This window comes from Caretta caretta, chromosome 1 (genome assembly GCF_965140235.1).
Source record: "Caretta caretta isolate rCarCar2 chromosome 1, rCarCar1.hap1, whole genome shotgun sequence".
Classification (NCBI taxonomy): Eukaryota; Metazoa; Chordata; order Testudines; family Cheloniidae; genus Caretta; species Caretta caretta.
This window is the reverse complement of record NC_134206.1, coordinates 327,975,653-328,001,912: the sequence shown is the minus strand read 5'-3', so window position 1 is coordinate 328,001,912 and position 26,260 is coordinate 327,975,653. Positions and strand designations below refer to the sequence as shown.

Genomic DNA, 26,260 nt, shown 5'->3' with positions numbered 1-26,260 from the left:
AGTCCGGTAGTTGATTTGGGAACTGCAGACCAAGAGGAGCTACAGTTGTAGACAGCGCATGTGGAAGCAGGCATGCAGTGTCACATGGGTGCAGCGCACCATGTGGCCAAGGAGGAAGAGACAGCAGTATACTGTTGTGCATGGGTTGTGGCACAGGGTCGCCATGAGGGCCGTGAGGGCACAAAGCAGACATTGGGAGGAGGGCCCAAGCTGCTACAGAGCCCAGGCACACCTCAATTAAATAGATGGTCTGCATCGGGAGAAGCATTGATTTTTCCTTGTTGATACAGATGCCGAGGGAGGTGAGGAGCAAGTGGAGAGCAGCGACAGCTGATGTCGTTTTGGCAAGGGTTGGTGCCACCAGGAGCCAATCATCCAGGTAAGGAAACATAGAGAGCCCCAGGCAGCAAAGGTGGGCTGTGACGACCACGAAGACCTTTGTGAAGAGCCTTGAGGCCATGACAATGCTCAAGGGGAGTACTCTGAACTGGAAGTGGTTGTTGCCCAGACAGATGTGGAGGAACTTGCACTGGGTTGGGTGGATATCGAAACAGAAGTATGTATCTTTCTTGTCAAGGGCTGTGAACCACACCTCCTAGGGAAGGGAGGGAATGATCGATGTAAGCATCACCATAAAGAACTTGGTTGGTGCCGTGACGCGATGGAGGAGGTGATGGTGGCTGATGGGCACAGAAGCTAGGATCTGGGGCACCATCGGACAGGCTCCAAATACCAGGTGTAGGTGGGCTGGTATGGGGGGTAGGGATGTGGACAGAATGATGGCTTATTGTGCTGGTGGCAGGAGGCCAGGTTGTAAATTCCCAGAGACCAGAGGGTCGCCCTAGAGTCCTTCAGGAAGTGAAGAGCCTCATCCATCTTACCAGAGAACATTTTGTCCTCGTCTAAGGGAAGGTCCTGGACTGGACTTCCCTGGGAAAGCCTGAAGATTCCAGGAAGGCCTCTTGGGGTATATCACCACCTGTCGCCAGCGAGCAGGAGGACATGTCTGTTGCATTCACTGCTGTCTGGAGACTGACCTTGTTGCTAAAGCTGTCTTCCTCCACCAGGGCTTGAAGCCTGTGTTATTTGTCCTGCGAGATATCCTCCAAGAACTCTCCCAGCTTTGCATAATTATTGAAATCATACCTTGCCAGCAGAGCCTGGTAGCTCAAAATGCGAAACTGCAGGGTAACCGATGAGTAAAGTTTGCATCTGAGCAGATCCAGGCACTTTGCTGCTCTATCGAGAGGGATGAAGGTAGAGCAGTGCTGACCTGCCCATTCCATTGCCGTGTGCACTACCAGCAAAGCTGGGGCAGGGTGAGAAAAAAGGAAATCAACCCCTTTGGATGTCACAAAGTAGCGATGTTCTACCCTCTTTGCTGTTAGGGTGCAGGACAATGGGTTGTGCCAGACCTCTCGAGTGGGATGGAGGATGGCCTCACTGATGGTCAGAGCCATGTGCACCAGTCCTTGAAGCTGAAGGTATCCAGCAGCTGATGGGGTGGCCCTGGACTTCCTCCAAGGGGATACCCAAATCAAGGGCCAACCTCTGCAGCAGCCCCTGGTATAGGCAGTAATAATCAGGAGGCAAGAGGGTTGGGGGAATCAGGGCTTCGTCCCAATAGGAGGATGCCGCCATCGGGACCAGTGCCACCGGGTCACACTCTGGGTCTGCTTCTGGGTCCAAGTTGGAGGGTTCCAGCAGAGGGGCCCAGATGGAAGGGTGTGAGGCCTGTGAAGGCGGGTACGGGCAGTGATACAGATCCTATCTGGGCCACTGCTGCCATGCAGGTCCAGTGGGTATTATTGTGCCTCAAGAATAGGGATACCACTGTGGTGGGACTGGGGGAAAGCCCATCTGGTGTGGTGGATGCATCCAGGAGTCTGAGCTGCATCGGGATACCGGGGAAAATGATGGTTCTTCCGCTGAAAAGCCCTCTGAGTCTGAAGAGGCCTCCGGCGGCAGCAGCAGGGCCATCGATGTGGGCGGTCCTGCGACCGTTGGGTGTGGATCCCAGTCCAGGAGGAGTGGCACATCCGCTGGTGTAGGTGGCTGTGGAGCCAAGAGGAGCAGGGAGAACGGATACAGCAGGTTGAGGTGCGCCGTTGGGAGCAGTGGTTCAACCCATCCAGGTGTCCACATCCCGCTGACCGCCAAAGCGGGGAAAGGGGATGCACAGTGCGGAGCATGGGGACTCCTGTTGAGATGGAGAAGCATGCCTCGGAAGGCTGCCATGCTGCACAGCCAGCACGGGAGCCAACTGTACCAGTGCCTCGTTCTTCCTCTTCGCCTTCTTTCCCACCATGTGTGTAGTCATAGGGAGAGACATAGTGGGATCTGCATGCGACATCTCACCCAACCGGGCACAGCTCAGGTAGGAAACGCTGTGCATCACAGCAGTCCACGATGGGGACCTGCTGTGACGTCCACGGGATCGCTTGCTGCTCTCCTCCTTGGCCTTCTCGTGCTTTGGGCAGGAGGGATGAAGAGGGTGGGGTGCACCACTGGTTCCACCAGTCCAGAATTGGACACCACATGGGGCTTCCTCCAAGAGAAATCTGCAGAGGTGCAGGAGATAAGCCTTGCGGATCCGCAATTGAAAGGACCTGCAGATGTTTCAAGGTGCTGTGAGATGCGCTCCCTCCAGGCAACAGAGGCAGCGGTTCTTAAATCCCGGGACTTGAGGGCATAGTAACCTGACGAAGTCAGGGTGGGCCCTGAATGGGGCAACTATGAACACTAATTACAAGTTATGTACGCAACTAAGAGAAACAACTGAACTAACTATATACAATGGATGATTGTTCTCATGGAGGCTGTGAGCACAGAGAGAGAAGATTCTGACTATGATCATGCAGTGGTAAGGGACTTCGGGTGTATCGCCCCGTCCGGCCTCTTATAACCTCACCTGGAGCATGAAGTAATGTAAGACGCTCATGCGTGTCAACAGTCACTGCTGCTGAAAATTTCCAGCTCCGGCACATGGCACACATGCACACCCCATTTGTAATACATATAGGGACCATTACTCAAAGAAGAATCCTCATACTCCAGATAGTTCTACTAACAGTACAGTAGAGAAAGGAGACTATGGTGAGTATTCACATGAATAATCTCACCAGCTTCAGTGCACGTGAGTGTGATGAAAAGGATTTGGCCCTATGGTTAGTAAAGACTATGCTAAATATGAAAATATCAGATTGAATTTATTTAAGTACAGATACCACCAGAAGATATAGCTGCATAACCATGCTCTTCTCAGCTCCTTGGAAAACAAGGAGCTGACCACTGGAGGCTATGATGCTCTATCTGTATGATTATGACTCTCTTGAGAGTTCTAATTCTTTTCTAACCTAAGAGTGTACTTTTGTTGTAATCTATTTATCTATGGAGAATCAATAAATCAATCAATAACTCTAAAAGGAAATGCCATTTATATAAACAGAATTATCTATTATTGGACCCAACTCTACAACTTAAGTATATATTTGTAAAGAGATTAAAATGTGAAAACATTTTGAGTCAGTATTGGCAGACATTGCTATTGTAGCTGTAAAGCATCCTGTAAAAGATCATCTACTTTTGCAAAACCGTTCTTTACATTTCGCAACACCACAGCCAAAACTAAGTTGTGTTAATTTCTTGAAGAACACAAAAGTACAATTTATCTATTTATATATCTATCTACGGCAGTATTAAAGGCAGTTACAGGAAGCAGGATTGAACAGTGACAAAAACATAGCAAATCAATGCTGAAAATGGATTTTATTCACAAAACTTAAGGGTTTTTTTAAAAAATAATTGACTGTGTTTTTAGACAACATGTCGTTGCTGGATCCAAAAGCCACATAATCCAGGGTAATTTTTTTTTTTTGAGAAAGTATTCTTAACAGTATTTCTTAACAGTATTTCCCTGTGCTAGTAAGAGTTGTTTGAGAACCCAAGAAAGATCAATGATGGAACAACCCTATATAGAAATTATTCACTCAGTACATTTTTCAAATTTCCCCCACAACAAGCATATGAAAATATTTTTCAAGTTCGATTTTTTATAGAAGAAAGTAAAATACACAGATTTCTCAAATGCTGCAATAAATTAATCTGTGGTATCCCAATAGGTGTCAATTCCATAGACTCTCATATATCAAATAAGAAATGATAGGGTGTCACTGCCAAAAGTGGTAATCTAGAAAGCATCAAATTGAAAATAGGCATAGAGACTACAGAAAAGATTGAAACAGGACAAAAGTAATCATCAGTACAGTCCAGAAGCCTTAAAATTCCACCTGTGCTGAAAGAAAGTAGTGGTGGTTTGTTTGTTTGCATTTTAAACAAGAACTCTGTTAGTTGATGGAGCTCACCCTGCAGGGCATGAAATGCCTTGGAGAACAAAAATGATTCACAAGATGGGTCATTATTTGAAAAAGATTCAGGAAGACCAAGTAACTTATCTTCAAAATGTAATAGTTAAACTACTACTCTTCAATATAGTAGACATCTAATTTCATTTGTAGAACCACTTATCATAAACAAACATATTTGGCTCTCTCCATTGTCAGGGTATGGACAAAATAAACTAATTAGACTTTTCTTTCTTTAATTTCTATGATCACTATATGTATGTATTCATATATCATGAAGGAAGTGGGTTGAACACATGTCTGAAAGTGAGGTTATGACAGGTTATGATAAGAAAAGTAATACCATTCAGCACAGAATTGTACTTTAAATGGCCACTCCTAACAAACTGCCAGGGTGAATTAACAAAAACTAATTTCTGCGGTGAATACATGGACTGCATATAATTATCTATATGGAGCAGCCTTCAATCTCTTGAACCAATATAGCATAGGTTGCTCAAAACTTTAAACTGACATTTGCTGATTCAACAAATTACTTTTAAACCAGCAGAAATCATTCTATACTACATGGTGAATATGAATTTAAAAATGTGACTGCAAGGCCCATGTAAAATATTTTTATATATTTATTAAATTCCATAATCCAACATGCTTCAGTTTCATTTCTTATGACTATGTGGAAAACTTGACTTTTCTCATTTTTTACTTTTGTATTTTTTAGCTGGTAACGATTTATGCAAGTAAGGACTCCAGCAAAACAGCAGCAGGGTGAAACTATCCACTAGTATAAAAAACATGCCTTTATAAGTTTCTGTATGGAGAAGAGACTGTTCTCAAAATAATATATAGTTTACAAATGAATTCAATTAGGGGAATAAATAATGTATCTTGATGAAATGTGGATGCCTGGAAAATGTGTCCGGAAATAATTCAAATTTTGAAAATAGATCAGTTTAGTAAGAAGTGGGAGCTTTACATATATGTTAACTGTTCTGTCTAGTTCTTTAGAAAGATATTGGAATATTCATAAAGAAATGCACAAAATGGCATCTTTATATAACAGACTGACAAAATATGTATTTTTTCCAGTCATAATGAAGATTTTAGGATCCTCTGGTAAAGCACCAAGACTGCTGCAATCATTACGCACAACATATCAACTCGAACAGGTCATGGCATGTTAAATGAAAACTGAATGTTGCTTTTGAGAGTTTAAATCTCAAATTTAAAAGGTTGGTTTGTGTTTAAATTTCCTTACAAAGTTTAGAAAGCATAACTTGAGTTGACTTTGCTTTGCAATCATTCTTCTATTGTACTGTTTCCCCAGAGTTGAACTGTACCTAGGGTTGCCAGGCACCTGATTTTCGACCGGAATGCCTGGTCGAAAAGGGACCAGGGCAGCTACGGTCAGCACCACCAACCGCGCTGTTAAAAGTCCGGTCAGCGGTGCTGAGGGTCTAAGGCAGGCAGGCTAGTCCCTACCTGTCCTGGCACTGTGCTGCACCCTGGAAGCAGCCAGAAAGTCCAGCTTCTAGGGGGAAGGGCCACAGGGCTCTGTGCGCTGCCCTCGCCCCGAGCAGCGACTCCGCACTCCCATTAGCTGAGAACCCCAGCCATTGGGAGCTGGAGGGATGGATCCTGCGGGCGAGAGCAGCGCACGGACCCTCGTGGCCCTCCCCGCCTAGGAGCCGGACTGGTTGGCCGCTTCCAGGGCACAGCGCGGAGCCAGGACAGGCAGGGAGCCTGCCTTAGACCTGCTGTGCCGCTGACTGAGAGCCGCCTGAGGTAAGCCTGAGCCTCAACAGCCTGTCCCAGCCCCTGCCCCACACAAACCCTCCTCCTGTACCCCAAACCCCTCATCCCTGGCCCCAGCCCAGAGTCCATACCCCAACCCCCTGCCTCAACCCGCAGCCCCCTCCCACATTCCCAATCCTTTGGCCCCACCACCCAGTCTGGAGCCCTCTCCTGCACCCCAAACCCCTCATCCCGAGCCCCACCCCAGAGCCCACACCCCCAGCCGGAGCCTTCACCCCTTCCCGCACCTCAACCCCCTACTCCAGCCCAGTGAAAGTGAGTGAAGGTGGGGGACAGCAAGCCACCAAGGGAGGGGGAATGTAGTGAGCGGGGGCGGGGCCTTGGGGAAGGGGCAGGGCTAGGATGTTCGGTTTTGTGCGATTAGAAAGTTGACAACCCTAGGTGTACCATCTTATCACAACAAACTCTAATTGTGTTAGAAGATGGTAAGGCTGAAGGAAAGATAGTGATGTCCAGTTTCAAGCCTTTGTTTATTCTGATGATTTCACTGTCTACTCCTGCCGGGCAGTGATCTCTCTAGGTTGGAGCACAAGCATATTGATGTGGCAGTGTAGGGAAGCATAATTATACAATGACAACATGTTTTCATTGTCTGCAGTGAAAGTTATTAACTTTTAAAATAGGGACTTCCCTCATTAATGTGACTATTTATTTTTACTATGGTTGCACACAAAGTTCACATATAAAAGTGGGAGCCCACAGTGCTAGAAGCTGCACAAATACAGTAGTATTATTGAGCAGTTAATCATTGGAATAATATTTTTGAAGAGCCACAAAAGAAGTAGAGTATCTTTTAAAAAGCAAACCATGTTCTTTCATGTCCTGAACAGTTTCTGACTCTGCTAACAAACAGAAAAGTATTTAGGGAGGTTAATAAAAAAAAAAAAAAAGACGCACTGGAAATTAAATTTAACCCATTTTTTTCTTGCTGGGTTTAGGATTATAATTGGCAATCATAGCTTTCATCATCTCCACCCAAGTTTTTGGACCAAAAAAGAATGAGTTAATGAATCAGAAGAGCTTGGCTCAGTTATTAGTTACTTCAGACACATGAAAGCTGTCTAGAAAACTTTTTTCTCCCCTTTAAGTACTTGTTCAATAGGAAAAATTTTAATTTTTTAGGCTTTTTCCTCCACTTCTTATTTCCTGCATTTTCCACCCAAAGTTTTTATATATATTTCTCCATACAATTAGTACTACAGAGAATCTTGGGAAACTTTCTCTGGAAGTGTTAGTTATACTTGCACAAATAGCAATGTAGAAGTTAGCCATGTTAAAGAACTTTAGTAGGAATACCTAAAATTTAAATTGCATGTAAGTTACTATTTTTGCAGTATATGAATTAATATTTAACTCACTGCTCCATCTACCATGTCCTGGTCACTCATCTAGAATTCAATGTCTCCGCCATTACATACATGTCTGGATTGCGAATGGGAGCAGATTGGAGTTTACGGTTAAACTCATGATGATGAGAACTGCGAGAAAGCACAGGTGATATTGTTCACCATGTATCAATCAACAGAAGCCTCTCCTCAAAAAGCAATGATTTTCTTTGTCACATCCAAAGAGCCCACCTTCCAGAATTGGTATGGAAGCAGGCAAACTGCAACAATCCCCATTACCCTCACCAGTGAATATGGGTTGGAACAAACACAATGGAAAACTGGTACCCAAGCTAATGTCACTGGAGCCAATCCCCAGCAGCTGTGCAGAAATGTGTTACCCGTGGATATGTTAAAGGGAGCATATCACAATGCTGTAGCTGCAGAAATGCCACTGCAGCATGCACTGGGGCCTGTAAATGCAAGGGGTGTGTCGGCACATAAAAACATAAGAACGGCCATACTGGGTCAGACCAAAGGTATCCCTAGCCCAGTATCCTCTCTTTCAACAGGTTTCAGAGCACCAGCCGTGTTAGTCTGTATTCGCAAAAAGAAAAGGAGTACTTGTGGCACCTCAGAGACTAACAAATTTATTTGAGCATAAGCTTTCGTGAGCTACAGCTCACTTCATCGGAAGTGAGCTGTAGCTCACAAAAGCTTATGCTCAAATAAATTTGTTAGTCTCTAAGGTGCCACAAGTACTCCTTTTCTTTTTGTTTTTCAACAGTGGCCAATGCCAGGTGCCCCAGAGGGAATGAACAGAACAGGTAATCATCAAGTGATTCATCCCCTGTCACCCATTCCCAGCTTTTAGCAAACAGAGGCTAGGGACAACTGTCCCTGCCCATCCTGGCTAATAGCCATTGATGGACCTATCCTCCATAAATTTATCAAGTTCTTTTTTGAACTCTGTTACAGTCTTGGCCTTCACAACATCCTCTGACAAGGAGTTCCACAGGTTGACTGTGCATTGTATGAAAAAATACTTCCTTTTGTTTGTTTTAAATTTGCTGCCTATTAATTTCATTTGGTGGCCCCTAGATCTTGTGTTATGAGAAGAAGTAAATAACACTTCCTTATTTACTTTCTCCACACCAGTCATGATTTTGTAAACCTCTATCATATCCCCCCTTAGTCATCTCTTTTACAAGCTGAAAAGTCCAAGTCCTAAGTATCTCTCCTCATAAGGCAGCCATTCCATACCCCTAATCATTTTTGTTCCCTTTCTAAACCTTTTCAAATTCCATTGTATCTTTTTTGAGATGGGGCAATCACATCTGCACACAGTATTAACTGTATTAACCACTGCTATCATGGTCGCACAGTGTTCCTTCCATCCATAATCTGCAAACATTTGATGAGGCTGGTTTTCATCTCTGTCGCCTTCCTCAAGAATGTGGGCGTACCATGGATTTATACAGAAGCAATATGGTATTTTCTTCTTATCTGTCCATCCCTTTCTTAATGATTCCCAACATTCTGTTTGCTATGTGGAACTGTTAAATTAAACCTGTATAAACAATGCGCACAACATACAGTAACTGTCTGCAGTGGAATAAAAATCATAGAAATTTACTAATTTTTCAAATTTTATTTACATTTTGAACTCCAATTTAGAAGGTGAAATATTCAAAATTCAGCTTGGTAAACTTTTTTTTTTCCAGGTTCAGCACATTCAAATTATGAAAGATAACTTGTTTTAACTACTTTTCCTCAAAAATGCCTGACATTTTATTTTATAGAAAATGTGCCCAGTCAATAAAAGAAAAAAGTCTGACTCATCCTTGGTTACCATTACAGGTTGGAATTTTTCTTTAATGTTCCACAGTGCCACATGTTCTCTCTACATATCTTTATTCTGTTGATGGATCTTTGAATTCTCCCAAGATTACTAAAGGTCTCTCTGCTTTGGGGCAACAAGTTTTAATAACTGAGAAATATTACACTGTTCCACAGTGTCACTTTTCTTTGTGTGGTGGGGCTGACATATCCTGAGTTTAGAAGATATATTATCAGTGATACCCTAGTGCATCTGTATTACAACATCCATGTCAACAGCAGTTAAAAAAATAACACCTGCTTATGTATCTTTAGTTAAAAATTGAACAAGTACAACACTGTTCACAGGGAACCATGAATGCTCTCAAAGTCAATTTATTCACTCAGTTACATTTAAAAAGAACACAGCAATAGTCTACAGTAAGAATGAAGTGCAAAAATGTGGTTTTTAAGAATAATCATCAAGAGTATGTAAAAGATTTATAGTAGCGTTATGGGGTACAACCGTAATAAAAACTAAATGCCAAAATACACCACCACACACAAATAGTGAAATACACACTGTTAGGATACCGATATTCAGGCCTGTCTGTAAAGGCCTATACTCTAAGAATGTAGGTGTATTCTTATCACTTAGCTTGTTATAGAGGTATAAAAGAAAATCAAAATCACTGTCTGCCGGTGTAAGAGCCTTCTCTTACTGTGACACTCTGAGGCCCTGTTCTTAGGCTAAGGCCTTTGATTAAGCAACAGAGGCAGCCATAAGCTGGGAAGCGACCAGTCACATCCTCACATTCCAAACCAGTCACATTGAAATCAGGTGCTATTGGGCTGTTAGGAATACAATCCTGTCCTGATAATGCCTATCGCCTCCAGAGAAAGGGAAGTGCCTAGAAGATGTAAAAGGAAACTTAGTTTGATAGCATCCTGTCTGGCAAGAACTCACTTATCAGTAGCTGGGATATGAAATCCTCATTTCTGTTAGGTTTCAGAGTAACAGCCGTGTTAGTCTGTATTCGCAAAAAGAAAAGGAGTACTTGTGGCACCTTAGAGACTAACCAATTTATTTGAGCATAAGCTTTCGTGAGCTACAGCTCACTATCACTGTAGTCCCCAATTCCCTATTGTTTGTCTGCATAATCTCTGTCTGGTTCTGTGATTGTTCCTGTCTGCTGTATAATTAATTTTGCTGGCTGTAAACTAATTAAGGTGGTGGGATATAATTGGTTACATAATTATGTTACAATATGTTAGGATTGGTTAGTTAAATTTCAGTAAAATGATTGGTTACAGTATAGCTAAGCGGAACTCAGGTTTTAGTATATAGTCTGCAGTCAATCAGGAAGTGGGTGGGTGGGGTGTGTGTGGGGGAATGGGGACAGGGAATGGGGGTGGGGAAATTGGAATCATGTTTTGCTAAGGGGGGAAATGGGAACAGGGACACAGGTAAGGCTCTGTGGTGTCAGAGCTGGGAAGGGGGACATTAAGGAAGGAAACTGGAATCATGCTTGCTGGAAGTTCACCCCAATAAACATCGAATTGTTTGCACCTTTGGACTTCGGGTATTGTTGCTCTCTGTTCATGCGAGAAGGACCAGGGAAGTAAGTGGGTGAAGGAATAAGCCCCCTAACACACACACAAATACTAATACTAACGCTTCAAAGGGTATGTTATTTTTAATACTTTTTTCCCTCCCCTCAACCCACAGAAGCAATACATAGACTTTGCAGAACTTTTAGACTTGAGAGCAATTTTAGCATTGCTCTCTGTCATCCAGCTACATTGAACCCATGGCAAGATAAATCAAACTTCAGCTTGTTGATTCCCGGATCATCTTTTTGCCCCTCAGATCATATCCATCAAGTAGCAACAGACTTTTGCTGTGTTTCAGAAACTTTTAAGGCCTGTGACCCAAATAATCAACACTTCACCTAGCAGTTTATCAAGAATGTGGCAGCAGGTTACTTGTCACAAAAACCTGAAGAATCTGCTACTTACATGTAAAAAGAAAAGGAGTACTTGTGGCACCTTAGAGACTAACCAATTTATTTGAGCATAAGCTTTCGTGAGTTACAGCTCACTTCATCGGTTAGTCTCTAAGGTGCCACAAGTACTCCTTTTCTTTTTGCGAATACAGACTAACACGGCTGTTACTCTGAAACCTGTCATACTTACATATAGTAACTGTGGAAGCAGACTTCAAGAAATCTGTCAATTATGTGCTGAATAATTCTATTCTTGAATGATATTTTTTCTCTTTTTAATATCCTTTAGTTAGATATTTTAGACCTATTCAAGATATATGATGCTGTTATGGAACACTGTCAAACTGTTGATTTCTGAAGCTACTTTGTAAGTCTTCCTTTTGATAAAAGGAAAGGTCAGCTGGATATTGTGAAAGTTTAATGGATCACTGATGGTTGATTAAGTTTTATTCATTTGGTATAAAATTCCCATATTGTGTTCTAACTAGGAAGTACAAAAATATTAAGCTCTTGAAAATGTATGACTAATTATTTGGGGACTAATGATTTTGGAAGGGTACAATGCCATTCCCAATTAAATCTCATGGAATAGTTTTCCGTTGTGTCTGCTATTTAGATTTTTAATGTTTTATGGGACCGTGGGATAAGGTGTTATGTATTTTTCCTTTGTTCACTATTAAAATATTGTTTTCATACCTGTAGTACACAGAATATCTTTTTATATGTGATAATTGTGGTTGATATTTAGTTCTACTATGTGTTAAATTTTCTCTCTCCTTCCTAATAGGAATACTGAAACTATTTATATTTCTCTTCTGAGAAAACCTTCACTTGGTATTTTTTATATATAAATTACTAGTATCGCTCTGATGACCAAGGAAAACAGGGCAGAGTGCGGGGGTGGCATAGAGTTCTTGATGATACTATTCAGCTATAAAGTAATTGGGAACATAACTGAATATTTTTAATGAAATTCTTCTATTTGTATCAAATTGCTAACAACAGATACAGTAGACATTTAAAAAAATACAGCAAAGTAAAAGGTAAGTTAGAAAAGAATATCTGAGAGGGTTAATTACTAAGAGTCTCTTTATGCAGTGATTTTTTTAATTTCCTTTTTATTTAATTTTTTTTCTGACTCTTCCTTGCCTGCTATATGCATCTTCTTCTCCTTGCCTTCAAATACCTGCACAAATCTCCCCCAGCCTACATCTCACATCTCATTTTGTAACTGGTCCCCCCTTCTCCTTTTCACTTTATCAACAACGGAAGCATTGATGCCCCTTCATGTCCTTTTCCTCCCAACTTTATGCCTTCTTCCCCCTTCCCCCTATACATTTCTCTTGCAAGACTCCCTCAGTGTGTCTCACCTTCTCTGTCTCTCTTTCAGGTTTAAGATCTCTGATGCAGGGATTGCCTTTATAAATCTATTTTGTACTACACATCAAGATTATCTGTTCTTAATAATAATTTGAAATACACAAGTGATTTTCATGCACATTAGAATGGACTACTTTAGAATTTTGTTCACTTTTTTTTATGTAGACTCAAAAGACAATCCATATGCCTTCAACCTAAGAAAACTGATATAAAGATGGCCCTTAAAACTAATATTCCATGCTATGATGATGAAGTTGCCCCAGAGGAAAAGCATATCCTGATGGTTTTTAGAAATTTTTGTTGTGCAATATATACTTGAAAAGAAGTGAAGTTATTTAAGTCATGTTTTCCCATTTATACCCTTAGAGACCTGGAAATGTCAAATTAACTATAACATTCATAAATGAGCCGATGCCAGGAAGCTATAGGCACCATAACTCTTTAGAACCTACCTAGTTTTCTAGAGCTGGAGGATACTGGAAAGGATACTTCCATATATTCCTGGTTGGTTTCACATGGCCCTCCCTATTTGAGTATTTATGCCTTCTGTCCTGAGCACCAAAGTCCTGTCAATAAATGGAATAACCAATGCAGAAGCTATGAGAAGAAAGAAGCCTCAATACCAAGACTGTGGTTTTGAGATATAGTATTTAAAAACTCTATATAGATTTTATTCAGAAAACGTAACATAGTTTAAAAGCTAGAATACAAAAAGGAAATCAAATATCATTACCTTTGTATATGAAACTAATGCATGTTTTTGAATAGATAACTAAAGTGATTCTATCTGATTAATTGCTTTTGATTTATAAACAAAAAACTTTTGTAGATAAGATCGGTAGTTTCTACATAATCAAGCATATGATGTTTGTTTTATTAATGATTTATGAGCTTTTCTCAGTTAAGTTTCATTCTCTAGACAGATTTTTTTTAAAGAATTAAATAGATGGTCAAACTGCAAAGTAACATGAAATTTCAAAACCCTGGCATCCCTAGCAAATAATTAGGCTGGAGTAAAGCACATTATGAAAATATACATGCAAACAACTAGCTGTATGAGGTAATGCAACACACATTAAAATGAAGCCTGCAGCTAAATCAAGCCAATGGAGAACACTAAGCACTGGAAGGTATGGTGTAGGCTAAGGCCTTTCTGCAGTAAGAAGCAGCAGCCATAGGAGGACAGCAGCAGCCATGAGCTAAGAAGCAGGGAGTCACAATACAATATTGGCAAAAAGAAAAGGAGTACTTGTGGCACCTTAGAGATGAACAAATTTATTTGAGCATAAGCTTTCATGAGCTACGGCTCACTTCATCGGATGAAGTGAGCTGTAGCTCATGGAAGTCTGAAATGAGCTGTAGCTCACGAAAGCTTATGCTCAGATAAATTTGTTAGTCTGTAAGGTGCCACAAGTCCTCCTTTTCTTTTTGCGGATACAGACTAAAATGGCTGCTACTCTGAATACAATATTGGATAGTTAAGAAGCATTTCTGCCCTAATAGCACCAACAGTGACCAATCAAACAGAAAAATCTTGAGATATATAAAGCGAACTTTGCAAGATAACACTGTCTGGCAAAACCACTTACCAGCAATTTTGGTTGAAAAGACACCGTTGATTGCTTTTGTCTGTTCTTTAATTTGTAATACTTCATTTGTTTTCCTATAGTTATCACTGTCTATTCTTTATTTTTGTCAAAATTTAACTCAACTAAGGTGGTGGGGTATGATTGCTTAAAGAATTGTTACGTAATTGGCTAAGATTGGTGAAAAATTGGTGTAATGCTTTAGTTTAAAATGATTGGTTAAGTTTTAACTAAGTAAAATACAAGTTTTAACTATATAAACTGGGGTCCAAAAGGAAGTTCTTTGGAACCTGACTCCAGGACACGGCCCAAGATCAGAGCTGCCAGACCTCAACACTCTGCGAATAATGTGCAGAAGCTGGAGTCCCCAGATGATCTAATTTTGACTTGCCATCAAGAAAAGTCTGTCTGCCTTATTGGGAGTGGCAAGCATTGTATGCTTAGCATGTATATTCTGTTGATCAATTGTTAATAAATATAGGTTAAGGATATTACTGTTTAAGGCTCTTTCACTGGGAAAAAGTCGCGCAAACCCACAAGGTTACGCCCTGAGCCCAGGATGGGTAAGGATGGGTACTTAAATTGACCAGGTTTTGCACCAAGCCCAGGACAAATTAACTGGGTTACACCTTGAGCCCATGGTATGGTAAAGGTGGGGTGCCCTAGATTGTGTGTGGGTCCCAGAAAAATAAACTTGAGGCAGAAGATTTTCAAAAGCAGAACACTGGTATGCAAAACAACAGTTATTTACTAAATACTTCTACTTCTGGCCAATACCTAATAGAGAGAAACAGCCTAGCAGGCAAGCACGCTCTTTATGACTGGTTGTCAACTTTCCTTATGGATTGCACCTTCCTTACTATGACTACTAGAAGCACAAAATCTTTATTAGGAATGTGGAATTAACAGGTCTTAGAAAACTTTAGATTCAGGAAATCAGAAAGCTTCAGGATACAGAGGCCTTCTTAGAAAATTTCAAAAGGGCCTGCCTTGGGCACAGCATCTCTACAGACCAGTACATGGTAGAGCTGAGGCTGCAGCCCAGTGGACTCTTAGCAGAGGTGGCAGCTGAAATGCCTAAGGAACACATGAACAGTTATGAACTTTTTAAAAGACAGGCCAGAATCAGAATGGAGCTAACACCCAAGCATGCCCGTCGGCGGTTCAGAGCCCTAAAGTGGAAACCGGACATGGCATTTTCCCGACACGCCTACCACATTGTAAAAAATTGGGATGCCTGGATATCAGGATCAAGCGTTAAATCTCTGGAAGATCTGTCTTTCCTAATGCAAATGGAGCAGTTCTTAGAGATTGTTCCTGAGGAAATAGAAAGATGATGGGAAGCCCAAAACGGTAATCGAGGCGGGGGAGATTGGAACCAAATGGGCAGAGGTGGCAGAAAAGAAAAAAACTAGTAGCAGCTGGAGCAGATATCAGAAGGAGCAACCCGAGACAACAACCTATCACCAGGGGCAGCCCAAGGCCCCACCTACATCCCAAGGAAAAACCCAAACACCTTATCGTCACTCCACACCAGTCTCCAGCAACCCACCTTGCCCCAGTGACCAGTCAGCTGGGCGATGTTTTAAACGTAATGAGCTGGGGCACGTGAAAGCCAACTGCCCCAAGAACCCCAAACTGATTTCAGTTCATTAAACCGGAGCCACACCAAAGGTCCTCAGGCCCAGATGCCTCCCAGGTACCCTCAGAGCGAAGGGAAACTGCGAGTGTGGGCGGGAAGGTGGTTACAGCATGGAGGGACACTGGAGCACAGGTGTCAGCTATCCACCAATCCTTACTGGACCCCAAATTCATCAACCCAGAGGCCCAAGTGACAATTCAACCCTTTATGTCAAAATCTTTAAACTTGCCTACGGCCAAGTTGTCTATCCAGTACAAGGGCTGGTCAGGAATGTGGACTTTTTCAGTCTATGATGATTATCCCATTCCCATGCTGCTGGGGGAAGACTTGGCCAACCATGCGAAGCTAGCCAAGAGGATGGGAATGGTCACCCGCAGGCAGGCTAAGCAAGCTGTCACGCCTAGCTCTGTTCCTGAGCCTTCCACCAGGTGCCTGTCTGTGTTACCAGAGACCCAGACGGAGGTGATGGAACTGGATCCCCTGCCAACGATTGCAACAGCCATAGCGGATCCAGTCCCAGAGACCCAGCCAAAGCCAGTCTCTACGTAAAAGAATGTATGGACACAAATCAGACATCAAGAATTATAACATTCAAAAACCAGTCAGAGAACACTTCAATCTCCCTGGTCACTCGATTAGAGACCTAAAGGTCACAATACTCCAACAAAAAAACTTCAGAAACAGACTCCAATGAGAGACTGCTGAATTGGAATTAATTTGCAAACTGGACACAACAAATTAGGCTTGAATAAAGACTGGGAGTGGATGGGTCATTATACAAAGTAAAACTATTTCCCCATGCTTATTTCCCCCCCCCCTTGTTCCCCATCTTTCTCTGTCTCACACCCACCCACACCCCTGAAAAAAGTTATATTAGCCAAAAGAAAGCCAAAGTAAGACAAAGCTTTCAAATTTTTCAACCTGTTTGTCACTGATGCAAATGCATCCTGACCTCATTAATGCAATTATTATTATTCATTAAAACTAACACACAATGTTCTTACAGTGCATTGGGTTGTATATAAATGGATCTCTTACAATCCCTGTAAACCTGTGTCTAGAGACTTTAGATGGTTATTCCATTTTGCCCCTTTTCAGGCTGTAATTATTGTAATTTTACAAACTACCACTCACCAACTCACCTGAGATGACTGAAAATTGGCCCTTTGATCTGACAACACTGTGACTGTCACATAGAACCACCTCCGACTGCAGACAGCTCTCTTTCTTTAGAGGACAGGAGGTGACCTTCTTCTGCTCTTTCACTATCATCAGAGATGTAGAGGGCAGGATGGAAAGTTGCAAGCCCTTCCAATTTCCCAAAGCAGCAGCCACACATTTCTCCCCCCCCCCCACAAAAAAAAAATTAGCAGTATATGCAAGAGGAGTGTCTAGATTTTTTTTCCAAGGCTAGTAAAACTTCTGACACTTCTGTAAGGCTGAATTACTGAACCTATGAGTCCATGACTGAAAGCATGGATTGAAGATCTTTCTTTTTTCAAATTTGCCAAAAAATAGTTTTATGGGCACAGATTTTAAAATCTGAAATAATCAGATGTTTGTCTACCTAGACAATTTCTTGGTCAGTCTCTCAATAAATTATTTCAGTTTAATTATCCTGGAAAAGATTGAAAGTAATTTGTGAGATGGATATTCTTCCTGTTTTCTCTCATGGAAAAGATCAGCTCTATAAACATGGATATACTACCTAAGCTGTCATAAATCTTTAAAAATGGTTAAATGTGATTTCCCAACTATATTATTCAAAAAGCTCACATGCAGGAAGAACATTAATCCTAGACTAAGGTTGCAAAAAAAGTTACAGAAAGGAGCTCATGTTCTTGTATCAAAACCATCCAGTATCCCAACTTAAAGACAGAGTTATAGCTAGATCACTCAAGGAGACCTAAAAAAGTTTATGAAGGCTTCATAAAGATTTTATTGCAAATCATTTATTTATTTATTTCACTCTTTATTTCATACATGCTCCACTGAGGTTAATTTAAACAAATAATCCCATCTGATTCATCCACAACATTAACACAATGGAAAAGGGAAAGTTAGTTATTTAAAACTATGTTTTTAGAGAGGGTAGTGTCTTTGAAGATCTGCACTTGAAACTAAACCACTGCTGATCTGGAACCTTCTGGAAAACTGACCACTGGATGTGGATGAGTGTGCTCCCTTATGGGGCTGAACGTTTGGGGTCAAAGATATAGAATGTATCATTGACCAAAGCAATTCTGATTCCTTTCCCTCTTATTTAAAATGTTAATAAAGACTTCTAAGAAGTAGGGAAAGGTGGAGTTGGGGGAGTAGAGTGTAGATCTATGGAGATGATATACTTGAAAAACCAGAGAATGATAAATCTTTCTTTTTACAAGAACTGCCCCTGCAGATCCCATTTTGAGAAATTACTCAGCTGTCCAACTCACAAAAAGAACACAATTCGCAAAATGGTTCTCCCAAAACAAGCATTAAAATGGAATGCCAAATTAAAAAAAATACTGCTGCAGGAACTTATGATTAGAATATTAGTGACAGATTTGTAAGTCTGCTTTCAATCAAGTAGAATGTGTCCTCAATCCTTTCTGAATAAGGACAGTAGTCAAATCATAACATGTGAATGCAGTCTAGTTCACTTAGCCTTAGGCCTGGTCTACACTACGAGTTTATGCTGGATTTAGCAGCGTTAAATCAGAATTAACCCTGCACCCGTCCACACAATGAAGCCATTGTTTTGACATAAAGGGCTCTTAAAACTGATTTCTGTAGTCCTCCCCAATGAGGGGATTAGTGCTGAAATCGACATCACCATTTTGAATTAGAGTTAGTGTGGATGCAATTCGAAGGTATAGCCTCTGGGAGCTATCCCACAGTGCACCATTGTGACCGCTCTGGACAGCACTCTGAACTCAGATGCACTGACCAGGTATACAGGAAAAGCCCTGGGAACTTTTGAATCTCATTTCCTGTTTGGCCAGGCGAGCTCATCAGGACAGGTGACCATGCAGACCTCATCAGCACAGGTAACCATGTAGTCCCAGAATCGAAAAAGAACTCCAGCATTGACCGAATGGGAGATACTGGATCTGATCGCTGTATGGGGAGAGGAATCCGTGCTATCAGAACTACATTCCAAAAGACGAAATGCCAAAACATTTCAAAAAATCTCCGAGGCCATGAGGGACAGCAACACAGTGCCACGTGAAACTTAAGGAGCTCAGACATGCGTATAAGAAAACCAAAGAATCAAACAGACGCTCCGGGACAGAGCCCCAGACATGCCGCTTCTACGCTGAGCTGCATGCAAGTCTGGGGGGGGCCGCCACCACTACCCCACCCCTGTCCGTGGATTTTGATGATGGGGTACTCTCCGCCATGCCTGAGGATTTTGCAGATGGGGAAGATGAGGAGGAGGAGGATGAGCTTGGGGAGAGCACACAGCACACCATTCTCCCCAACAGCCAGGATCTTTTTATCACCCTGACTGAAATACCCTCACAACCCAACGAAGCCAGAGAAGGGACCTCTGGTGAGAGTACCTTTTTAAATATAATACATGTTATAAAAGCAAGTGTTTTTTAATGATTAAGTAGCCCTGAGGACTTGGGATGCATTCGTGGCCAGTACAGCTACTGGAAAAGTCTGTTAACTTGTCTGGGGATGGAGCAGAAATCCGCCAGGGACATCTCCATGAAGCTCTCCAGGATGTACTCTAAAAGCCTTTGCAGAAGGTTTCTGGGGAGAGCAGCCTTATTCCATCCTCCATGGTAGGACACTTTACCACGCCATGCTAGTAGCAAGTAATCTGGTATCATTGCATGACAAAGCCTGGCAGTGTATGGTCCCACTGTTTGCTGGCATTCAAGCAACATCCGTTCTTTAACTCTCTGTGTTATCCTTAGGAGAGTGATATCATTCATGGTAACCTGATTGAAATAGGGGAATTTAATTAAGGGGACATTCAGAGGTGCCCGTTCCTACTGGGCTGTTTGCCTGTGGCTGAAAAGAAATCCTCCCAGAAGTTAGCCACGCGTTGTGGGGGCGGGAGGAGGGGCATTGGCGCTGAGCTGTTCACATTTGGCTAGCAGGGATCTTCCCTGATACCAGCCACGCAGTTGGGGGAGGGGTAAAGCGATCTTCCCAGAAAATTGGATGGGGGGAGGGGGTTAGTTTGGTTTCTGCTGCTGCACATAAACAGGAAAACCGCAGCACTATATGGCCAACTCAACAGGCTTTGCTTAGTATGGGAAAGGAGGGCGCTGCAGTTATGAAGGTTGCAGAAGCCGAAAGACTATGGCTTACCATGGCCACCTGCAAGCCAAATTGTGTTGCCCGGCACTGCGTGTGTGATCTCTAACACCAAAGCCACAGGCACTCAATATAAGATGCAAAATGCGATCTTGTACCAAAATCACATGTAATGTGTATGTAATATGAATAGTGTTGTTCACTATGAAAGAGTATAGCCATTGTTCTGTAAAATGTATCTTTTTAAATACTTCACTCCCTTTTTTTCCTCCACCAGCTGCAAATGTTTCAAGCCTCCCTCCTCCGTCCCAAAGGCTATCTCAGATAAGGCGGCAAAAAAAAAAATGCACGTGCAATGCACGTCCCTCCTTAACCGCCTTCCCTCCTCCCCAAGTTCCACAGCCTCCTCACCCAGATGCCCAAGAACATGGGCGGGGGGGGAGGAGGCTCCAGGCACCCAACCACTCCACCCCAATGGACAGCACAAGCAACAGAAGGCTGTCATTCAAGATGTTTTAAAGTGGCCTTTTCCTTTCCTCCTACCCTCCTCCCACACCCCACCCGGGCTACCTTGCGAGTTATCTCCCTATTTTTATAATCAATTAATAAAGAATACATGTTTTCTAAACGACAGTGACTTTATTTCCTTTGCAAGCAAGCTGTGATCAAAGGGGGGAGGGCTGGTGGCTTACCAGGGAATTTAGAGGCAACCAAGTGGGGGGGGAGGGGTTCATCAAGGAGAAACAAACAGAAGTGTCACTCTGTACCCTGGCCAGTCATGAAACTGGTTTTCAAAGCTTCTCTGACGCGCAGCGCTTCCTGCTACACTCTTCTAACGGCCCTGGTGTCTGGCTGCGCGTATTCAGCGGCCAGGCAATTTGCATCAACCTCCCACCCCGCCATAAACGTCTCCCCCTTACTCTCACAGAGATTGTGGAGCACACAGCAAGCAGCAATAACAATGGGAATATTGGTTTCGCTGAGGTCTGAGCGAGTCAGTAAACTGCGCCAGTGACCCTTTAAACGTCCAAATGCACATTCTACCACCATTCTGCATTTGCTCAGCCTGTAGTTGAACAGCTCCTTACTACTGTCCAGGGTGCCTGTGTACGGCTTCATGAGCCAGGGCATTAAGAGGTAGGCTGGGTCCCCAAGGATAACTATAGGCATTTCGCAAAAAGAAAAGGAGTACTTGTGGCACCTTAGAGACTAACCAATTTATTTGAGCATGAGCTTTTCGTGAGCTCACGAAAGCTCATGCTCAAATAAATTGGTTAGTCTCTAAGGTGCCACAAGTACTCCTTTTCTTTTTGCGAATACAGACTAACACGGCTGTTCCTCTGAAACCTGTCTATAGGCATTTCAACATCCCCAACAGTTATTTTCTGGTCTGGGAAGTAAATCCCTTCCTGCAGCCATTTAAACAGACCAGAGTTCCTGAAGACGCGAGCATCATGAACCTTTCCCGGCCATCCCACATTGATGTTGGTGAAACGTCCCACCAGTGATCCACCAGTGCTTACAGCACCATTGAAAAGTACCCCTTGCAGTTAATGTACTGGCTGCCCTGGTGGTCTGGTCCCAAGATAGGGATATGCGTTCCGTCTATCGCCCCACCACAGTTAGGGAATCCCATTGCAGCCAAGCCATCCACTATGACCTGCACATTTCCCAGAGTCACTACCTTTGATAGCAGCAGCTCAATGATTGCGTTGGCTACTTGCATCACAACAACCTCCACAGTAGATTTGCCCACTCCAAATTGATTAATGACTGATCGGTAGCTGTCTGGCGTTGCAAGCTTCCACAGGGCTATTGCCACTCGCTTGTGAACTGTGAGGACTGCTCTCATCTTGGTATTCTTGCGCTTCAGGGCAGTGGAAAGCAAATCACAAAGTTCCATGAAAGTGCCCTTACGCATGCGAAAGTTTCTCAGCCACTGGGAATCCTCCCAGGCCTGCAACACTATGCAGTCCCACCACTCTGTGCTTGTTTCCCGGGCCCAGAATCGGCATTCCACAGCATGAGCCTGCCCCAATAACACCATGATCTCCAAATTGCCGGGGAACGCGATTTTAGAGAAAAGTGTGTTCATGTCCTCATCTCCATGCTTGCGTCGCCTCCTTGCCTGGTTTTTCAGGTGCTGGTTCTGCATAAACTGCACGATAATGCGCGAGGTGTTTACAATGGTCATAATTGCTGCGGTGTGTTAGGATATAGATATTCAGGCTTGTCTGTAAAGGCCTATACTCTAAGAATTTAGGTGTATTCTTATCGCTTGGCTAGTTCTAGAGGTATAAAAGAAAGAAATCACCGTCTGCCGGTGTAAGGGCCTTCTCTTACTGTGTCAGTTTGTGGCCCTGTGCTTAGGCTCAGGCCTTTGGCTAAGCAGCAGAGGCAGCCATAAGCTGGGAAGCGAACGGTCACATCCTCACATTCCAAACTAGTCACACTGAAATAAGGTGCTATTCGGCTGTTAGGAATACAGTCCTGTCCTGATAGTGCCTATCACCTCCAGAGAAAGGGAAGTGCCTAGAAAATGTAAAAGGAAACTTAGTTTGATAGCATCCTGTCTGGCAAGAACTCACTTATCAATAGCTGGGATGTGAAATCCTCACTTCTGTGTTGTCTTGTCGTTGTAGTTCCCACTTTGCTATTGTTTGTCTGTATAATCTCTGTCTGGTTCTGTGATTGTTCCTGTCTGCTGTATAATTAATTTTGCTGGCTGTAAACTAATTAAGGTGGTGGGATATAATTGGTTACGTAATCATGTTACAATATGTTAGGATTGGTTAGTTAAATTTCAGGAAAATGATTGGTTAAGGTATAGCTAAGCAGAACTCAAGTTTTACTATATAATCTGTAGTCAATGAGGAAGTGAGGGGGTGTGGATGGGGGTGGGCATGGGCATGTGGGTGCGTGAGATGGGAACAGGGAATGGGGGTAAGAAAATTGGAATCATGTTTTGCTAAAGGGGGAAATGGGAACAGGGAATGGGAGTAAGGAAGTTGGAATCATGTTTGGCTAAGGATAGGAATGGGAACAGGGACACAGGCGTAAGGCTCTGTGGTGTCAGAGCTGGGAAGGAGGATACTAAGGAAGGAAACTGGAATCATGCTTGCTGGAAGTTCACCCCAATCAACATCGAATTGTTTGCACCTTTGGACTTCGGGTATTGTTGCTCTCTGTTCATGCGAGAAGGACCAGGGTAGTAAGTGGGTGAAGGAATAAGCCCCCTAACACGGTGAGCTGAACAGGCTCCATGCTTGCTGTGCTATGGTGTCTGCTCCTGCTTGGGCAATCCAGGGAAAAGGGCACAAAACGATTGTTTGACGTTGCTCTGATGGAGGGAGGGGCGACCAACAACATGGCTTACAGGGTTGGCTTACAGGGAATTAAAATCCACAAAGGGGGTGGCTTTGCAGAAAACAGAATGGCCCCCTCAAGGACAGAACTCAAAACCTCAAGGATAGAACTCAAAACTGGGTTTAGCAGGCCGTTGATTCCACGGAGGGAGGGAGGAGAAAATGAATACAAAACAAATCTGGTCTATTTCTTGTTTTGATCCACTTCATCTATCTTTATAAATCTTGCTGGCAGCAGACCGTGCAGTACGACCGTTAGCCATCGCCATCTCCTGGGTGCTCGGCAGAAGACGGTCCAGTATGACTGCTGGCCATCATCGTCTCCTGGCTGCTCATTAAAAGACGGTGCAGTAGGACTGCCAGCAGGACTGAATTGGCATGAGATGAAACTTAAAAGGGTAATGACCTGGCTGAGTCCCTCCCATGTTTGCCCAGGCGCCCCTGACCTCATCGAGGTCAGTTAAAAGAGCACCCTGGACTACGTCGACGACAGCTACCAGTCATACTGCACTGTCTGCTGCGAAAAGGCAATAAGCTGCTGCTGTGTAGCAATGCAGTACTGCGTCTGCCAGCACCCAGGAGACATACGGTGACAGTTAGCTGAGCAGGCTTCATGCTTGCCATGGTATGGCGTCTGCACGGGTAACCCAGGAAAAAAGCTGTGAAATGATTGTCTGCCGTTGCTTTCACAGAGGGAGGGAAGGAAGGGGGGCCTGATGATATGTACCCAGAACCACCTGCGACAATGTTTTAGCCCCATCAGGCATTGGGATTTCTACCCAGAATTCAAATGGGCAGCGGAGACTGCGGGAACTGTGGGATAGCTACCCACAGTGCAATGCTCCGGAAGTCTACGGTTGCCTCGGTACTGTGGTACTCTGACTGTGCTGACTACGTGCACTTAGAGCATTTGTGTGGGGACACACACAATTGACTGTATAAAAAAGCTTTCTACAAAACCGACTTCTATAAATTCGACCTAATTTCGTAGTGCAGACAAGGCCCACTCCCCTACTGACTTACTTCAAAAGGCCAGAGAAAAGTAGATTTTTCAAAATGATTTTTTCTTAATTCAGATGGCTCGTCTTATCTATATAACCGAACACTCCCAGCTAATTTATGAAAATTTTGAAAGATGACAGGTAATTGATTGGTTTAAATGACACTCCATGACAACCTCACTGGTAGGTAGGAATTTTGGGTGATGATGGAAGAACCACTTTTTGAAAAACTGTAAATGGAGGACCTGCTCTCCAAATGTGTAGCTGAGTCTCCCAGCAGATGTTATGGTAGCTAGAAATGCAGTCTTTAATGACAGATATATAGTATATAGTTCAATAAATGAATGATACACAATATAGCTATTAGATGCACTTTCAGTGAAAAAGCCCAGTTTGACTAAGAAACCGCACACACATTTGTCTAGAAGATGACCAAGTAAAGGAATTTCTGCTATTGTTATTGAATGACAAAATAAAAAGCCTCCTTCTTATTAGTACATTAGTCTTTGTTGTTGAAGGCTGACATTACTGCAAAGTAACTTCTTGAACTTCATAACGTACCCTTGTCAAGTCCTAACAGATTCTGTAGTCCATTCAAACAAATGTAAAAATTCCAGTTCAAAATGAGTATCTAGCCATGATTCTAAAATAAAAAGTCTCGTTCTACCAGTAAATAAAATGGAAGTTCCCACATCAGAACTGGGATATATGAGAACAAAAGCTAATGAAACTAAAATGGCACTTTCTGAAATATATAGATTCTTTTCCTTCTTAACTTGCTTATGATATGAGGGCAAAGTAGTTACAGCTGGAAGGCATCTGGAAAATTGACTCAAATTCAACATGGAGGCATCCAATTAAGAGCCTAGATCTCTTCTTGTACACTGTTTTCTTTTGTGGAAAACAAGTCGATCTATTTTCTGAGTATGGATTGAGCCACTGAATATATCAGAGAGCACTCATGCTGATCCTGAAGTCTGAAACTCAAGTTATCTGCCCAATAAGTTCTACTTCTCATCAATGTCAAGAACTGTTGGAAAAAGCATGCCTCGTTTGCACAGTCTAAATGATTCCTGGCAAAAATTTTGAGGTGCGCGCTCCTCCTTACCTATTCATAAGATACATTGCTGTGGTGCTGTCTGTAAAAATCGGAGCTAAAATATCCTTGAGTTTTGTCAGAAAGGATCTCAATACCAGACACACCACTGAATTATAGTTTATTTTTATGGAGATTTTTTCCCTTTGGGTGAGCACAATCCATGCATTGTTAGATAACTCATGTGAGCCCCTAAACCCAGACTTAAGTCATCTGTCACCACCTCTCCAGATGGGGATAGCTGAGTACCAGAACCCTCTTTAGCATATTCTCTGAAACAGCTTGCCAGAGAAGAGACTTAGAATGTTTTTCAAGACTCATACTTCAGAGTAGATGAACTTACAAAAAGAAATGCATGTTGCACTTGGGTAGTGGTGAAGAGGACTAATTCTTAATAGAGTAAAAGGAATCACAAATATGAACACCACCACAAAACCCAAAGAACTGAGGAAAAATAGAAATGATCTGCTCTGATTTTGATCAAGTAGACATCTAACAACTCTTCGGTCTGGAAATCTCCCTCATGAAGAGAGAGCTATTATGAATCAAAGATTGCCTCAATTAATATTCATTTCTAGGTTCAAAGAAGAATAGATTTTTGTGCATTT

General features: G+C 42.7%; 1 protein-coding gene across 10 annotated transcripts in view; it reads right to left on the bottom strand.

Moving 5' to 3' along the window:
• SRPK2 (SRSF protein kinase 2) overlaps positions 1-26,260 on the bottom strand; it is a 310,269-nt gene that overhangs the window by 140,624 nt on the left and 143,385 nt on the right. Inside the window, exon 2 of one of the 10 annotated variants that reach the window (XM_048836388.2) lies at positions 13,161-13,274. The exons of 8 other annotated variants lie outside the window; for them this stretch is intronic. Coding sequence is in view for 1 of the 2 variants with exons in the window: in XM_048836384.2 (XP_048692341.1) it covers positions 7,538-7,545 (8 nt within the window). In the remaining variant the exon portion in view is untranslated. Of the gene's footprint in view, positions 1-7,537; positions 7,561-13,160; positions 13,275-26,260 lie in introns of those variants that run through there. One more of the 10 variants, XM_048836384.2, reaches the window with a different exon arrangement.